A 16,542-nucleotide genomic window follows, 5' to 3' on the forward strand; every position below is an offset into this window, starting at 1 on the left:
TAGTTATTAATCATACAACAAATAACGCTCAACAACCTCCATAATAAAGGAAAGGAAAGCCAACAACCTAATGAAATCTGAAATAACATGGAGAGAGGGAACTTGGAATTGCAAGGAGTTTACGAAATCTTAGACTAACACAACATACGATTCAAAAATCCAACAACATCACTTTAAACTCAGCGGTGTCAAATGGACGTCACGTGTTTCTCGGCTCTCAACATATCATTTTAAATCAAAAGGATCAAACATTTATAATCTGAGAACTACAAACAAACATGTAATTTTTATAATTTATTTTATATATTTATTATAATAAAATAAAAGTGAATTAATTTAATTTATTCTTTTAATCAAAGTATTTAATTAATTATTTTAATATTTTATAAAAATAATAATTGATACGTAACAATAACAAATAAGTTAAACACATTAATTATTAAAATATTAAAAAATTTAATTTGTGAACCTATATCATTAAAATTAGTAAATAATTTTAATAAAAAATAGTCAAAATACTATAAAACATCTTCTGTAGCAATAGAAACTAAAGGAACTGTTTTCATTACCATCATTGCTTAGAAGTATCGGGTGGACCTCCTCCTTTCAAATTTATGGCACACATTGCACCATTCACCAGCTCTACTATTCTATTTTTTAATAAATATTTTCTTAACGAATCAAATAATTTATATATATTAATATTTCATACATGTCTGATTAAAAATATTTTCATCTGGTCACAATTGATTTCGTAATAGTGTTGTCTGTTTAACGTGAAATTATTTTTATCTTTTATGCTATTTATATTTTTATTTGATTACAAACTACTACATATAATAATTTTGTTAATCTATAATGGTCTTAAAATTTATATTTAAACTCTAATTTTTATTATCAAATATTTGTAATTAGTTTGTGAATTACTGATTTAGAGGTTGAATTCATTAAATTAGAAAATAATGTTTCTTAACAAACACATTATTATTGTTTCAAAAACAACAACTACCAAAAACAAAGGGGAGTAGAAGAACTGATTCATCCCTGTTCAAGGTGGAGTAAAACATCAAAATACTAAAAAAAATACAATGGATTTGAATTCTTCTCCGTCCAACAACACAATTGCTGTGAATGGAACAATCCCAGTTGCTTCCACCTTCGCCAGCGTCACCGCGCCTATGGAGAATCCTCTGCCGGCGAAGGGTTCAGGGGATCGGAAACCCATTGCTCTGTGGCCGGGGATGTACCATTCTCCGGTGACCACGGCTCTGTGGGAGGCGCGGGGCCAGATTTTCGAGAGGCTTCTTGACCCTCCGAGGGACGCTCCTCCCCAGAGTGAATTGCTCACCAGAACTCCCTCGCAGAGCAGGACCAGCATCTTGTACAATTTCTCCTCTGATTTTGTGCTCAGAGAGCAATATAGGGATCCCTGGAATGAGGTTCGAATTGGGAAGTTGCTTGAAGATCTTGATGCCCTGGCTGGAACTATTTCTGTCAAGGTGCACTCTTAAAGTTTCAATTTTTCCTTGTGCTGTTGGGATATTAAAGGGGTTCATGGGGTTTTGGTATTTGGGTATTCCTTTTTAGTTATTTTCAGCTGTGTTTACTGAATTTGTTAGGTTTTATGGAAAGATTTAACTCTCGTGTACACCCTGAAAAGCTTTTACACAGAAAACCAGACAAAATTCATGATTGAAATAAACTTATATCATCTATAATTGAAATTGAACGATAGTAAAAAAAAAAAAAAACTTTCGAGTCACATAGCGTTTTAATTAAATTCTTGTAAGAATTGGGTATCTGGGTAATGTTTGTAATATGATTTGGTCATTGAGTGTGGTGTAAATTGGTAAAAATGGTGATCATAAGGCAGAACTTTTTAAGTTCAAACTAGGTTGAACTTTGATGATTGGCATTTGGGGTGAATGACTTGTTTGTTTTGTGGTAGTAGGTCAAATGTAGTTTGATTCTTGTTTGTATTCGAGAAGACCGGAAGTTTTCACATGAACGTTCATTTTAATTTGGAAATCCGAACCAACATTTATACGTAGTTAGTAGACTTTGGCGTGTGGTCTAGTTTGCTTGTTATTTGGAGCAAAATATTTACATTGTAAATTGTAATGAAGATTCCATTTAATGTACCTATTTTTTGACTGTGTTGTTTGATGTTTGATTGTGGAATAGCACTGCTCTGATGAAGCTAGCACAACAAGGCCACTTATAGTTGTCACTGCTTCTGTCGACAAGATTGTACTAAAGAAACCAATTAGTGTTAACGTTGATCTTAAAATAGTTGGTTCTGTTATATGGGTTGGACACTCCTCAATAGAAATTCAACTGGAGGTTACTCAGTCCAATGAAGGTACATATCTTTAGGATCATGAGGCTATGAAAATAAAGTTATTGATGGTTAATCCATAACAGTGTACACCATGTTGCATAGACCTTAAATTTCTCATCGTATCTTCCACATAACAATTATACAAACCTTCATGATAGAATCGCATTTTCATTCTTTTGAATTTCCTCCAATACTCGTTATTTTCTTTTATATTTCAACCAAACTTCTCCAAAACTTATGCATCACCATAATGTGTGCAGAGGGCAAAGATTCAGACTCAGTAGCACTGACAGCCAACTTCATATTTGTTGCCCGAGACTCTAAAACTGGGAAAGCTGCTCCAGTGAATCGACTTTCGCCAGAAACTGCTCAGGAAAAAGTTCTTTTTGAACAAGCTGAAGCAAGAAGTAATTTGAGAAAAAGGAAAAGAGGAGGAGAAAAGAAAGAGTTTGAGAATGGGGAGAAAAATAGACTTAAGGCCCTTTTGGCTGAAGGAAGAATCTTTTGTGACATGCCAGCTTTGGCTGACAGGGACAGTATTCTTCTTAAGGATACCAGTCTTGAGAATGCTCTAATATGCCAGCCACAGCAAAGGAACATCCATGGTCGAATATTTGGAGGTTTCTTGATGCATCGTGCATTTGAATTGGCTTTCTCAACAGCATATGCCTTTGCTGGATTAGTTCCTTACTTTCTAGAAGTTGACCATGTTGATTTCCTAAGACCTGTGAGTGTTTCATCCATCCTTTTACAAATTTCAAAATCTGACTGTTAACATGATTCTGTTTTTTACACACAGTTGGCACAATCTTTTATATTTCTATAACCAATTGTCACAGGAGTTTCAAATTGTTTGAATTGACATCCAAATATAGATTCTAGAGTAATTATGTTCTGAGTTCGTGGAAGTGAGTGATGGGAAGGGAAGTATTACAGTTTTACAACAGTGTTTTTCGGGGTGACATAGAACCTTTTTTGTGATATTTTGAGTAGTTCTATTCTAGGACCTTACATCTGCTATACTATTTTCCATGCATTCTATTCTTCTATGTGATAAAAGGAACCCTTGAACAGGTTGATGTAGGGGACTTTTTGCGTCTCAAATCTTGTGTTCTGTACACGGAGGTTCATGATCCAGATCAGCCACTTATCAATGTTGAAGTTGTTGCTCATGTTACACGGCCTGAGTTGCGTTCTAGTGAGGTTAGCCTCTACTAAAATGCACTGTATACAATACACAATCATTATCACTTGCACCTTTTCTTCTTGCAACTTCAAAGATATCAAAGATTGTAATCAACATTGTTCGTTCTGTTCTTTTTATGTGGTTACAGGTATCAAATACTTTCTATTTCAGTTTCACAGTACGTCCAGAAGCAAAGGTGACAAAAAATGGATTTAAACTTCGAAATGTGGTGCCGGCGACGGAGGAGGAAGCACGCCGTATATTAGAGCGCATAGATGCTGACAACTTGAATGAATTCTTCAGAACATAAGAAGAAAAACAACAATTAGCAAATAAAGTATTTAAGTTATCCACCCTAGTTATGTGAGCAGAAAATCAAAAGATTAGCTTTTTATAAAATAAGTTTTTTTTTTTTCTGCAAGAGAATACTAGTGTGCCCTTTATGTCTAGCATCATGACTTCTTAGCAGGAAATTGGTGTTAGCCAAGTATATGAATCTTAATTCAGTAGGCACCTGTTGTGCAAGTAGTATGAGGAAAATATAGTTAAGTTAATGAAAGAAATTGTAGAATGAGTTATGTACAATCAATGATGGATATAGTCATTTGTTATGCATATGAAACAAATTATATTATTACTTCTTAGAAGTCTCATTGTATCTTCTTCCACATAACATAACAGTTAAACAAACCATTTTTGTTCTTGTTGGTTTGTTGGAGAGGAATAGAGATGGATACACATTCACTTTGCACTTATATCCATCCTTATCTCAAATTATTAAAACACTCAGTAACATACAAAAAAACATTCACCATTATGTTTAGTTATTTTGTTGGTTTCAATTGAAAAATTCTTACTTTGCTACAAATTTTTTATTCTTTTCCTCTATTATTTAATTTATTTGATATCTACTAACTTCACTCATACTTTTTCAAGATATTTTTTCTCTCATTATAACTTTAATTACATTTTTTACTTTTTGTGTTATTTTAAAAAACATAAACATCAATTTTATTAAATTAAATCGTTTTTAGAACATAAAGTTTATCGTTTCTATTTTTTAATATTTATATTTGTTTTCTATTTTTTAATATTTATATTTGTTGTTTAATTTTAAACTAATAATCTAAGTTTTCAATATATAATTTTTTTTTAGTACTTTGTGTTAAAATTTATACAATTATATATATTTGTTCCTTAAAATTTGACATTAAAAAAAATGTTTATCTTTTAATATTGAATTATTGATAATATCATTTATTTTTTTTATTGTGATTTTTTTGGGGACAATATCAGAGCTAGTTGAGGTATGTACAGTACAGGTAAATGTTTGTTACTCGACAAAAACAAACATAATTAACCTCGTGTCTTAAGAGAATTGTTTATATTTAAATACAAGTCTAAACTTCATGTTAAACCAGTGGAGTTATACCTAATATAAGCATAACATTATCTTATATGAATTAAGATGGTAAACATATAGTATTATCTATCAAGATTCAATGTAATAAAAACACAGTCCTAATTTCAAGTTATACTTAATATAAGCATAGTTATATTAATTCTTTTTACTCGTTCCTTTTTTTCTGGATATATTTAATTATGATTTAAGCATAGTCTTTAACCACTTCCAAAAAATATTAAAAATTTAACTGGCCAAATTTAAATAGGAGTGATATAATCTGATTTGCTACAACGAATATCAATTCAAAGAAAATGTATATACAAAACACTTTAAGTTCTCTGAAAATTCTCTTTTCTTGGAAATAATTGGAAAGCTTTATACATGTTTACTACAACCTTCTTTGTTACATATCCAGGCTTTCTCCCCCCAAAGAAAATCTTTTACCACATATATTATAAATAATCTACATAAACTGAAGTCTATTACAAGGATTTTTACAATTTAACAAGGAGAAATAAATTACAACAGTTTTGGCCAGATCCATAAAAAAATCACCTGGTTCCAGGTTTTAGGAGAAGATGCAGCCAAAAAGTGAGTTTAGTGAGTGATGTAGCTAAGGTGATGGAGTCTCATCATCATCTGAAGAGGTATTATTATTATTATATTGATGCTTCTCATGTAATCCAGGAAGAGGTTGTGGAAGCATTGGATTAACTGGCACAGGGAATTTATGAGCTGAACTAACCATGGTTCTCTCATTTATCATTCCAACTTCTTTGCAGACACGGTCAAGAACTGCTAGAAAGTCTCTTACAACCATGAAGAGCCTGAATGGATGAGCTTCTTCTTTTGACAAGTTCCCATGAAAATACTCTGTAATCTCCTTCACAAGGGAGGAAGCAACGTTTTCTTGGACTTGAATTTTTGGAATTTCCTCCTCAGCCATTCTGATGAATTTGTTCACTGATTCTGTAAAATTCTGACTGCTTTCATCTGATCCCATGGTTTGGTTTAACTGCACAACCTCTGCTATGTTTGCAATTCCTCTGGAAAGTTTTAACACATCACTGCTGAGAACTTCGGAATCCATAGTAGCAGCCTTCTTCACATTTGATAGCTCTGAACTCAGGCTTGATACTACTTGTAGACCAAGCCTCCTACACTTGGCATCTTCGTTCAATGTATTAGAGCTTGGAGTTTGATCAGTGTCAAAGAGACGCGCACCTTCTGTTCGAATAATTTCTTGTACAACGAAATGCAGTAAAGTGGTTTTGCCATCTGCGGCTTTGACATCAGCCAGCTTGAGAAGAGTATCAAGTTTGAATGCCTCTGCATCCCCACGGTTGGTCCCCACGTTCATGCGGTTCCCGGTTTTAAGTACAGCCTCCAACAGCTTCAAGAACATTCTGGAATGTCGCAGCTCTTCACAGGCAGCCTGCAAAAACACCGATCAGAAGATGAAGACCATAACATCCAATGTAAACTTTCCGAGTTCCTACCAACAATGATGTCCTAAGATACTCCTGAAGAAATGAATAATCAGTGTGAGATTGTTTACCTCTAGTGTTTGAAAGGATGTCCTAAGATACTCCACTTCAGACTCAAAACTAGCTATGAAAAGCATTGCTTCAATCCTTTTAAATGCGAAAGGTACATCAAGCACTGCCTTCAAAAATTTCTCAGCCAGACCAAGCTTGGTTGGTGAGTCATCTTTGTGTTCTCTCAACTTGCGTTCTTCTTCCTTGCTTGGTGCCATTCTTAATAAGCTTTCAAGTAATTCTGTTCCAAGTGCATCAGTAGTACCTGTAGAGAGATGCATTGAATTAGCTGCATCGTCAGTACACAAGTACATACTTGAAAGTGGTTATTTATTAGAATTAATTAAGCAAGCTAATCCTTCTGTTGTCTATTTTTATCATTATGAATTGATTCAAAGTTTCTCCGGTATTAGGAAAAGGGGGCTGGCAAATGTTCTTGATAATGAATTCACTACTGAAATTATTCTCTTCAGGGCTAGTTTAATGGGTCCAATATATCGATCAATATCTATCGGCCTACCAAAAAAAACTACAGAAAACTATGTATTAACTGAAGGTGGGAATGAGAAAATATACCTTCTAAAAGTGCTTCACACACTTCTTCTACAGTGACGTTAAGCGCTTTCAGCAAGATACAAATATTTTGAGACTTTTTAGGATCGAGTACTCTTTCCTCCTGATTTGGCGGGTGAGAAATAGAGTTTGTAGTTGCATCCTTGGCCTTGGGGTTTGGTGTGTTCACTACAAACAACGTTTCAATCATTTTCTCATTCAATCTGCAGCCAACCCAATTCAATGTTACTCAATTGAAGAACACCCATTGCAACATAAACAACATTTATCAACCACTAAATGCCATCCACACAACCAGGTAAGGGAATTAAGAAATTTTATAGCAAGGCAGCATCTTGAAATCTTCACATCCAATTTGGGTAAATAGAAAACCGAAATCTAAAACTATAAGGCTAAAACTCTAACAAACTTTAGAGTTAGAATCTTACTTAAACGAACTGGACTTCATCTGATCCCACACCATTTCACGTTCAGAGCTTGTTCTCACTTTGTCCCAATGCAGGGGCTTCAATTTTGGTTTACCAGTCTCTTCAATTTCCCTCAAGCTCGCCGGCAACTCAACGTTGGTTGCTTGGTTTTGCAACACAAAAGGCCTCGAAGGAGGCACCAATTCCGGTGGCCTTGACACGGGTTGACCAACCGGTGTTGACGGCCCCGGCGCTGGAACTCCCCATTGCTTCCTCTGCCGTGGCAACGGTGGTGGTGGTGGCGGAGCAGGGCCTGGAATCTCCCAGTGCTTCCTCTGGGGCAAAGGTGGAGGAGCTGGAACGGTTCCAATTTCATCAAACGGTGTTGTTATTGGCATTGACAGTGCTGGAATGCTCCAGTGTTTTCTCTGCGAACCAAAAGAACCGGTTCCCAATTCACTGAAAATTCCTCTTTCCGTTTCCGGCGATGAAAGTAGGGCGGGTGATAAAGGCACCGATGACAAGCCAGGTAACATTAGTCCGTCGGAGACACTCGACATTCTCGGAGACTGGTCGAAAGTATGGTGACGTGTCACCTTCTCCGGCGAAGAGGGAAGAGAAAAGGCGGAGGACGACGAAGCATCAGATAATCTCGGCGGTGGCGATGAAGGTAATGCATTTTCATTTTTCTCCAATGTTCCCTCATGTGATGACGATGGTGCTGCATGTGCATGTACACATGCACTTAACACATCGTTATCACGTCCAGCAAAAACCCTATCAGGTGTTGAGCACATCGAAGAAGAAGAATGCACGTGCTGGTGGTTGTAATTTTCCGGTGATTTCGGCAGCGCGTTCCGATAAATCGAACCCGCCGGCGGCGGCATGTTCGGGTTAGACCTTTCCGGCGATCCGGAAGAAGAGGAAGAACACGAGCTAGAGGTCACGCTTCGATCGACGGCGAACACTCGCCGGGAAACTGATCCGGTTCCGCCGGAGCCTCCCAGCGACGAACCTCTCGGCGAGTAAAACTCGTCTTCGTCCTCCTCCGCTGTCGTGAAACCCGCCTCGTCGCGGGGTGGAAGTGGAGGCGGAACTGAAGCTTGTCGCGCGAGCGGCGGAAGAGGCCGGAGCTCCGGGGATTCCATTTTCCGGTCTCCGACACCAATATCGGCGTCCTCTATCATATGAGAGTTCGCGACAGTGCCGAGGTAGAGAAACTCGGAGCTGGTGGAGGACGTGTGCCGGAGCTTGCGTGTTTCGACGGAAGTTTCGGCATTGCGGCGGAGCGGGAGGAGGGCAGTGTCGGAACGGAGAACTTTGCCTGCTGGGGAGGGGGGAGGGTTCCGGCGGCGGCGGTAACAGACAAATGCAGAGATGGAGACGGCGAGTGCGGCAGCGACAACAGCGGCGAGAGCAACGGGAAGAAGTTTGTTGGAGGAGGAATTGGGTTTTGGGGAGTGAGGGAGAATGAGGGAGGAGATGTTGGCAGGAAAGGAGGCAAATGTGATCGGAGAAGGAGGAGGAGGGGAAGAGGGGTATAACGGAAAAAATGGTGATTGTGTTGTTGTTGTTGTTGTTGTTGTTGTTGGGGTTGTTGTAGCGGTTGTTGGTACTGGTGTGGAGGAAATGGTGGTGGTGGGGATGGTGGATGATGAAGGGTATTTGGGATTTTGTTTTGAGGTTGAAGGAGAAGGATGAGGAGGTGGTGGTTTTGGTGGTTCAGAAGGAGGAAGAGAGGTCAAAGGAATAAAGGGTTCATGGAGGACCCTTCTGTTGAAGAACAAGAGTTGTGAAGAAGACAATGCACATGACAAAAACAACAACGACAAGAAGAAGAAGAAGGAGGAGGAGGAAGAGGCTTGCATTTTCTGTGTTGTGGTTGTTGTGTGAAGTGAATGGGCGAATGTGAGAGAGAGTGAGATATGTAGTAATGGCAGTGGGGACTTTTGGTGCAGAGAAGAAAAGAAGAGTGTGTGTGTGTGTGAAAAGGTTGAATTTATGAAGAAGAGATGAAAAGAGTGTTGTTGCATACAGCTAAGATTCTCTTGCTGCTTCTTCTGTTTCACTACTTGAAGGTTTTGCATTTTGCATTTTCATTTTCATTTGCACTGTTCCAAACTTCTTCAAAGTGTGGTTGGGTTGGGGGGTTTAATTTGAGTGCATGCCACTACAACACAACCCAATCATTGTTTCACCTTTCTCTTTGTCTTTTTTTTCTATCTTTTTTCTTTCCTTTTCACCTTTTGACATTCTTGGTTAATTAGTACATGGAAACACTGTGACAGGCCACGTTCATGAAATTTTTTGCAGGTATTTTTGGTATTCAACATTCAAACTTATCCCCACAATCTACTCACTATCTCTTACTTTCAATATGAAGACAATCAAAAGCAGCTTTCTAATCTTGAGATTGAGTAGTTTTCAAAATGAGTGTTGTTGGGTAGTGTAGAACACCAACAAATATTAGGTATGTCTTAATGGTACACTGGAAATTTAATATATCTAACATTTTATCTCATTAACATCTTGCTTAGTTAACAGGGATAGATTTCAATTTGCTTAAAAAAATTGTATGATTGCATTTTACATTTTTAATATAAAATAAATATGAACAGTTTAAGTAATCAGATAATGACATAGAGGGTAATAAAATATTTATGATTAAAATGATTAAAAATTAGATGAAGACTAGTAGATAAATGAGAAAAAATAATTAGAGTTGAAAAACATGTAAATAAAGAAAAAAAATAGAATTTTGGTAATTATAAAGAATCAGAGAATATTAGAAAGAAGAAAATACTGTGATTATGATAATGGATAGAGTTTAAGGAAGGTTCCGTCTTATTCTCATGTTCGTACTTGTAAATTAATACTGTGAATTCAAGCATTAGAATCTCCACAAACATGTTCGAAAACGGAAACAAAAATCCAATAACACGATAATTGATGTGAGTTTTAAAATGGTTATTATAATGGTAATGCATGCAGGGATTATATTAAGAAATGAAATGTGTGAAATTGTAATTTGATTTGACATGGTTTGGTTGCTCATTTATCGAAAAACATGGACTTTCGGTGTTTCTCTGACGCGGCGCATGAATTAAATAAATCTTAACTCCTTAAAAAGAATAGATGGAAACAGTTTCTGGTTTGACAAGAAGACAAGGAAAAAAGCCAAAAATATACAAACTTCCTTAAAGTCCGGGGAAACATGTTTCATTAACCATGATAAGGATAGTGCGGTGAAAACTTGTGATTTTAAAAATAACATTTTTTCCACTATTTTTCATTACTGGTTTGAGGAAGTAAAGTTTTGAAGCAGGGTGGAGCTAATCAAATGATTAATACTATAAAGTGGCAATTAAAAGTTCGAGTATTTTATTAGGGAGTGTGAAAGAAAGTCATAAAAAGGTCATATTAACATCTTTTAAGAAAGCATTGGTCCCTTTAATTTTCCTTTAAACAATGAAAATCTAATCAAATAAAATGCGTGTGGATTATGGTGTTTTCTTTTTGCTTGTGGGGTAGCTGTAAGCGTACCTCGTTCTTGAATGCTTCAAGCTTTTAAAGACTATCAAGGGTGGAAAAAAGATTTCCTACTGTTGAAAGTTGCCTCGTCCTATGAAGATAACGACATAAGGGAATGAATACATTAAAGCACAGAATATACAGAGTAAATGTCTTTTCTCTTACTAGAAAAATCCATTTTAATCATTTATGTTTATTATAATTAAGGATATCTTTCACAAATTTTTAAATAAGTCGTTTCAAGGGAAAAATATATAAGCATTTTCATATATTAAAATTAAGTTACACACAAGTTAGAATGAAAGTTGAAAAACTACATAAAAAAACTTATACGTAGGTTATTTTAACTCATAAAAACTTAATTACTATTTTTTTTTCTCTTATTTTTCACTTCCAGGATAAAATTAAGGAGAATACATTCAAACAATTATTCGTGATCATTATTAACAAATATAAGTAATGTATATCAAAGCATTAAAAATGGAATTGCAATTGACTGAAAAAGACAAAATGGCAGCTTTATAATTGAGGGAGAATCTATGGAAAAGAGGAGAGAATGCTTATAATTAAATACATGACATTAGTACCATAAACCATTTTCTATATAATAGTTCGTAGATATTATGAATGTCCACCGTCTTTAAATTTTTGTCCTGACAAAGATGCAAACGTTTAGCGGCTTTAATATTTCTCCTCATTTTTCTCCTCTCTTTTCTTTTTTTATTTTGGCAATCTCCTAAACAAACTAATTCACTTTCGTTGTTGTTGTTGCCAAAAAATTGTTTAGAGTATAAATACTAAACATCCAGATTGATTCTGATTGTGCAGTATTACGTATTTCACGCTCTAAAATTCAAAGTAGAAAAGAAAAAGAATGACTGTAAAATTAAAAATAAACGATTTAAGAGTCACCAAATAGTATTTCTGCCATACAGATGTCAGTTAAGTATGCTTTAACCAAGAAAACTATTGTGGCTTTGATGGAGTTGGAGATGATGGTGGCTTCAAATCCGGGTACTGCAAAAAAGAAAGACAAAAATGATGAGAATTTTTATTTCCAAAACATAAAATGTAAGAAAATAGCAGTACACACACTTCACAAGTATTGAGGTTTACTGTGGCTCTGTTTCATGTTTTCAAATCATGCAAGCAAATATCTTAATAACAAAACCAATCAAATTTATGAAATAATATCAGACATCTTCCATTTTTAGCATACTGGAAAAAATGAACACAGTTGTACTGACAAAGTTGGAATCACCATTGTCGGAACCAGTCTATTCTCCAATGGATCTTTCCATCAGAAGTCATCACCTAAATCAAGTTCATTCTTAAATTCACATATTGACACCACCAACTGAGGTACAAGAAGTTCTGTGCGTGTGATTACTTGAGATACAATTACTATTAGTATTCAACGCTTGAATCTAACGTAAGATTTTTCATTATTTAAAAGTATTGCATAAATGTTAACTAGATAGAGTCATAACTTCTGAAGCTTGAAGGTGGTTGTGAACTTGAATCAGAATAGAAAGAAAATTGAAGAACAGATAAAAAGCACGCAAAATGATTCCACTTTTATTTTTATATCCTGTAAGGTTGCTATAATTGGTATGATATCAAACCATCAAAATTACAGTGCTCTTTCCAACTATCATATGCACCCACGAGTCATGGACTCAACTATTTATGCTCAGAGCGGGCTTGGAACTTTTGTATCCACTTTGTAAATATCTATACACAATTGAGATGGTTGGGTAGGGTACTCTGAAATTTGAATTATGACCTTAAATGATAAATAAAGTTGCTGCCACAACTGCCACAATACCAGTAGTGAGCTGTAGCATAACCGAGTGCAGTTAAAAGGTAAAAAGAACAGGTCAATAAGTTACTCCATCATTACTACCAAAATCAGGGTGGTAAAAGCATGCTTGGAATCCCAGAGGAGTACGAAAAGGCCCATCAAGAGAATTACTTCCTAGGATTCTTCTAAATTCCTCGAAGGAGGGTATTCACTACTCGATTAGCCTCAAGACACCAGGAGCAACTTCATCAATTCTGTGTCTCTTATAAATTATTCATATCTGTTCTGTTTTGATTTTTTTATATTCCTATGATCTTAGAGTACTCAATAGCCCACATGGTTTTGTTTAATGTATATAGAGGATAAGACCCCCAAAGGTGGAAAAATGTAAAATAGGTTTCTCAGACATCGTACTCACTAGCCTTAAGAAAACTTGAGTACTCGAAAGTTAAAATTTTGGGATTGCATCACTTCCCCCACACGATTGATAGTGAACTACTTCTTGACAGTATTTCTTTCAACACTATACCTCAACTGTGTTTTCCTAGGATCAGTTGTCATGTTAATCAGTATAACAAAACAATGGACATAAAACACCAATTGCAACTTGCAAGGCGCATGCAGTGAGAATATAGCACAGAAGCTTAAACGATTGTTTGAGAAGAGAAATAGAGAGAGATGCATTGAAGTGGAACAATAACAGAGGTATTCTAAGGTTTACAAACATCTAAGATCTAAACTTTTTATAATACAACTTAAAGATGCTGAATACAAATCCTTAATATTATTTATACCTGGGTTACTTGCACACTACTAAAGCTAGTGTAATCTTTCAAAGCCTAAATAACCTTAAGGTCAACACCTCCTAAAAATATTTCATTCTTGTCATTTTGCAACTAGTTATTCAGAAATCGCAATAAATTCAAAACAAAATAAACTGCAACAAATATGTATAACTAGATTAGTGAAGGAGTTGCTCCAGCACCCACCAATGGTGCATTTAAGCCAACCTGATATATATGGAGACAGACACATGAAACCAAAGTGTGAAAATTTGTGAGTAAATTTCTGAATAGAATGAAAACTATTGCCATAATTAATATGGCCTGAACATTTATCCGTGTGAACCCAGATACAATACACTTTTGCTACAGTAATAATTTCATAAAACACATCAGCTGAATAACAGTGATGTGGAACAAATTTCAGAAGCATAACTCATCGATCAACATTAACTAATTGACAATTCCTACTTTAACTGTTAAACATGCCCTTTTAGAACATAAAGGCACATGATATGAGAGAGTTGAGGATAACATACATTGGGATAAGGAGAGGAGGACACTACAGGACCAGTTTTCACTTCTGGAGTAGACTCTACAGAGCTTTTCACATTACCGTTGTCCATCTTTTGGTTTCCAACAGGGGAGATCTCTTGGGATAAGGAACTCTTATTGTTGCTATCTTTTTGCTGGATGGCACCATTTCCATTTTTATTGGGTTCCTTTGAAGATTTTACCCTTTTCCTTATATGCACAGAAGGGGGCAAAAGGGAATCTTGTATAGCCTGCAACCATGAACACTCTTTTTCATTTACTTTCAACAGATTTTCTGCAACCAGATTTGTAAACTCCTTTTTGGGCATCAAGTTTAAAGGACAAACTGAATTACCAAAAAATTGATCGCTGAATCCACTACTTAGATCTTTCTAATACTCTATCTTTCATAGCTTTTCAGGTGTTTTGATAGCGACAATGAAGAAAACCAACTTACATCCAATTTAAAAGGTTTTCCTAATGTGAACAAAAAATTTATACAATGTAGGCAGATGTTTGTTCTGCACTTTCTGCTAAACAAACGCAAGTGAAAGAGAAGATAATGGTCATACCATCCAACCTTGCTCGCCTCTAACTCCACCTTTGATTGCATAGGCCTCTTTGAAACCATTCTTAAATAGTAACTCGGCAACTTTCATGGAATTATCATCAAAACTACCTTACACTCAAAAGAGAATCAGGTGAGGAATTCTGCAGACATGTATAGTATGCAGTTAAAGAAATTATACTATTCTCGTTAGCAATAAGATTCCTTCGTTCTTAGTCAGAGCTAAAATGTACGCAGACTTTTCCCCCAAACTTTAGTAAAATGTAAAATATGAAGAAAAAGACAACATAGGTGAAATGTACAGACAAAAGCTTTAATTAAAACAAATCAGCCAATTGTAGGAAAATAAAAAATGAAAAGTTGCAGATGGGCAAAAGATCTCCAGGCACTTTCCAAGCCAGATAACCATAGTTTGAATCAGTCCTCTATTCATTCCACTACAGTATAATGAATCGTGAAATGGGGAGATCTTTTTGAAAGGATAAAGGTAGATAGTAGCTATCAATCAAGTGCAAAGTCAACAGAAAAATTTCTCATTCAAGTGAAACCAAGTCAAAGAGAATAATGGTAAGGAAACTGGATTGCAACCACTCCAAATTGTAAGCCCACATTACATAGCACTATAATGTATCTTATTCAAATGGAAAAATTAAACTTTGTTTAGACATTTATTATGTCCCGATTTGAGCAAAGCAAAACAAATGATGTTAATTCTTTCAGAACCTTAATTTGCCCTTTTCAGTTGAATTCAGTACATACTCACTTTAGAATTTAAAAGGAAATACATTAACCATATTCAATTACTTTGACTTAGTATCTCTTAAGCTGAATGGACATATAATCCAGAATACCCACTTTTCCTTTCCACTTCAAAACGCAAAACATCGATTTCTTCCCCTTTACCCCCATTTACTGTGAAACAGAATTACTATCTAGTTTCCTTTTTCCACTTCAAACTTCAATTATGTTCAGAATGCAATTATCGAGATAAAACAATGCTTTAAACTGCACGTTCGAGATTTCAAATACCAAATTCTAATATAATTGTAACATGCAATACTATTCTCTTTCCCATTCTCTATTTTTATTTACCTGTCCAAAACACAGAGAACGGTGTTCGACGCGTCCTTGAACTTCCCCAACACTTTCTTCACAAACTCATCTTCATTCCCACCATCAGTGAACTCAACCTGCACCACTTCCTTCTCAATAAATTTCAAATTCGGCGACCTCAGAAACCTCAAGCTCTTCTCATCCCTTATGTCCAACAGCTGCGAGTTCGGATCATCGCGGAGCCTCCTGAAGGCGTCAATCGCCGACACGAACTTGCACTTCTTGAAATACTCCTCCGCCAGTGGAATCGCCACCAGCCAAATGAAGGCGCACCCGCCCACGAAAAACGGGTACCGGTTGAAGAAGCCGTCGATGGAAACCAGAACTGACTCAATGCTGATTTTGCCAGCTTCTTCGGCGGCGACGTCAGCTATGCAGGGAAACTGAGTGAAAAGGTTGAAGAGGGCGAATGAGAAGAAGGGTTTTGCTAATGCTTTGGGAGAAGGTGTTTGGGGTGAAGAGAGTGAGATTGAAGAATAGGATTGAAAAGGTTTAATTGTGGAGTGTTGAGGGTTGTGGTTTGAGAAATGAGAGAAGGTTTTGAAGGTTTTGGGTTTGTGGGGTTTTAGGGAGAGTGGATAAGGAGAGAGAAGAAGAGAGAGGGAATCCATGAGAGGGTGGTTTTGCAGGGACACACACAGATAGTGTGGTCTTCTCGAAGGTTTTCACTATATTCTTCTCACATCAACTTTATAATTTGTATTCAATTTTTACTTATAATGATAAACTTTAAAAAAATTGCATTAAATCTACTTATTAT

At 36.0% G+C, this 16,542-nt stretch overlaps 3 protein-coding genes across 3 annotated transcripts; 1 reads left to right on the forward strand and 2 right to left on the reverse strand.

The window, feature by feature from the left end:
• The first annotated feature begins 997 nt into the window (after positions 1-997).
• On the forward strand, positions 998-4,174 carry LOC114185779 (Thioesterase/thiol ester dehydrase-isomerase superfamily protein). The gene is made up of 5 exons (XM_028073690.2): positions 998-1,499; positions 2,185-2,362; positions 2,602-3,068; positions 3,416-3,544; positions 3,676-4,174. The coding sequence occupies exons 1-5, from the start codon at positions 1,089-1,091 to the stop codon at positions 3,835-3,837; spliced, it is 1,347 nt and encodes a 448-aa protein (XP_027929491.2). The 5' UTR covers positions 998-1,088; the 3' UTR covers positions 3,838-4,174.
• Positions 4,175-5,260: 1,086 nt separating this feature from the next.
• On the reverse strand, positions 5,261-9,537 carry LOC114185313 (formin-like protein 1). Its single transcript, XM_028072972.2, has 4 exons — positions 7,472-9,537; positions 7,047-7,246; positions 6,491-6,735; positions 5,261-6,367 (listed from the first exon to the last, which is right to left on the reverse strand). The coding sequence occupies exons 1-4, from the start codon at positions 9,535-9,537 to the stop codon at positions 5,546-5,548; spliced, it is 3,333 nt and encodes a 1,110-aa protein (XP_027928773.2). The 3' UTR covers positions 5,261-5,545.
• A 2,303-nt stretch (positions 9,538-11,840) lies between these two features.
• Positions 11,841-16,449, reverse strand: LOC114186290 (Rhodanese/Cell cycle control phosphatase superfamily protein). Its single transcript, XM_028074347.2, has 4 exons — positions 15,762-16,449; positions 14,674-14,776; positions 14,107-14,352; positions 11,841-11,998 (listed from the first exon to the last, which is right to left on the reverse strand). Exons 1-4 carry the CDS (start codon positions 16,391-16,393, stop codon positions 11,948-11,950), a joined length of 1,032 nt encoding a protein of 343 aa, XP_027930148.2. The 5' UTR covers positions 16,394-16,449; the 3' UTR covers positions 11,841-11,947.
• Between the last annotated feature and the right edge of the window lie 93 nt (positions 16,450-16,542).

Source organism: Vigna unguiculata, chromosome 5 (assembly GCF_037176805.1).
Source record: "Vigna unguiculata cultivar grain cowpea cultivar isolate G323 ecotype 2 chromosome 5, ASM3717680v1, whole genome shotgun sequence".
NCBI classification, from domain to species: domain Eukaryota; kingdom Viridiplantae; phylum Streptophyta; class Magnoliopsida; order Fabales; family Fabaceae; genus Vigna; species Vigna unguiculata.

Coding starts and splice junctions, on each gene's coding strand:
- LOC114185779 (XM_028073690.2), top strand. CDS start 1,089: ATGGATTTGAATTCTTCTCCGTCCAACAACACAATTGCTGTGAATGGA. Junction 2,363..2,601: donor GGTTACTCAGTCCAATGAAG/GTACATATCTTT, acceptor TAATGTGTGCAG/AGGGCAAAGATTCAGACTCA. Junction 3,545..3,675: donor CTGAGTTGCGTTCTAGTGAG/GTTAGCCTCTAC, acceptor ATGTGGTTACAG/GTATCAAATACTTTCTATTT.
- LOC114185313 (XM_028072972.2), bottom strand. CDS start 9,537: ATGCAAAACCTTCAAGTAGTGAAACAGAAGAAGCAGCAAGAGAATCTT. Junction 7,247..7,471: donor ATGAAGTCCAGTTCGTTTAA/GTAAGATTCTAA, acceptor GGTTGGCTGCAG/ATTGAATGAGAAAATGATTG. Junction 6,368..6,490: donor CATCCTTTCAAACACTAGAG/GTAAACAATCTC, acceptor GTGTTTTTGCAG/GCTGCCTGTGAAGAGCTGCG.
- LOC114186290 (XM_028074347.2), bottom strand. CDS start 16,393: ATGGATTCCCTCTCTCTTCTTCTCTCTCCTTATCCACTCTCCCTAAAA. Junction 14,777..15,761: donor GTTCTCTGTGTTTTGGACAG/GTAAATAAAAAT, acceptor AGTGTAAGGTAG/TTTTGATGATAATTCCATGA. Junction 14,353..14,673: donor GAGGCGAGCAAGGTTGGATG/GTATGACCATTA, acceptor TCATGGTTGCAG/GCTATACAAGATTCCCTTTT.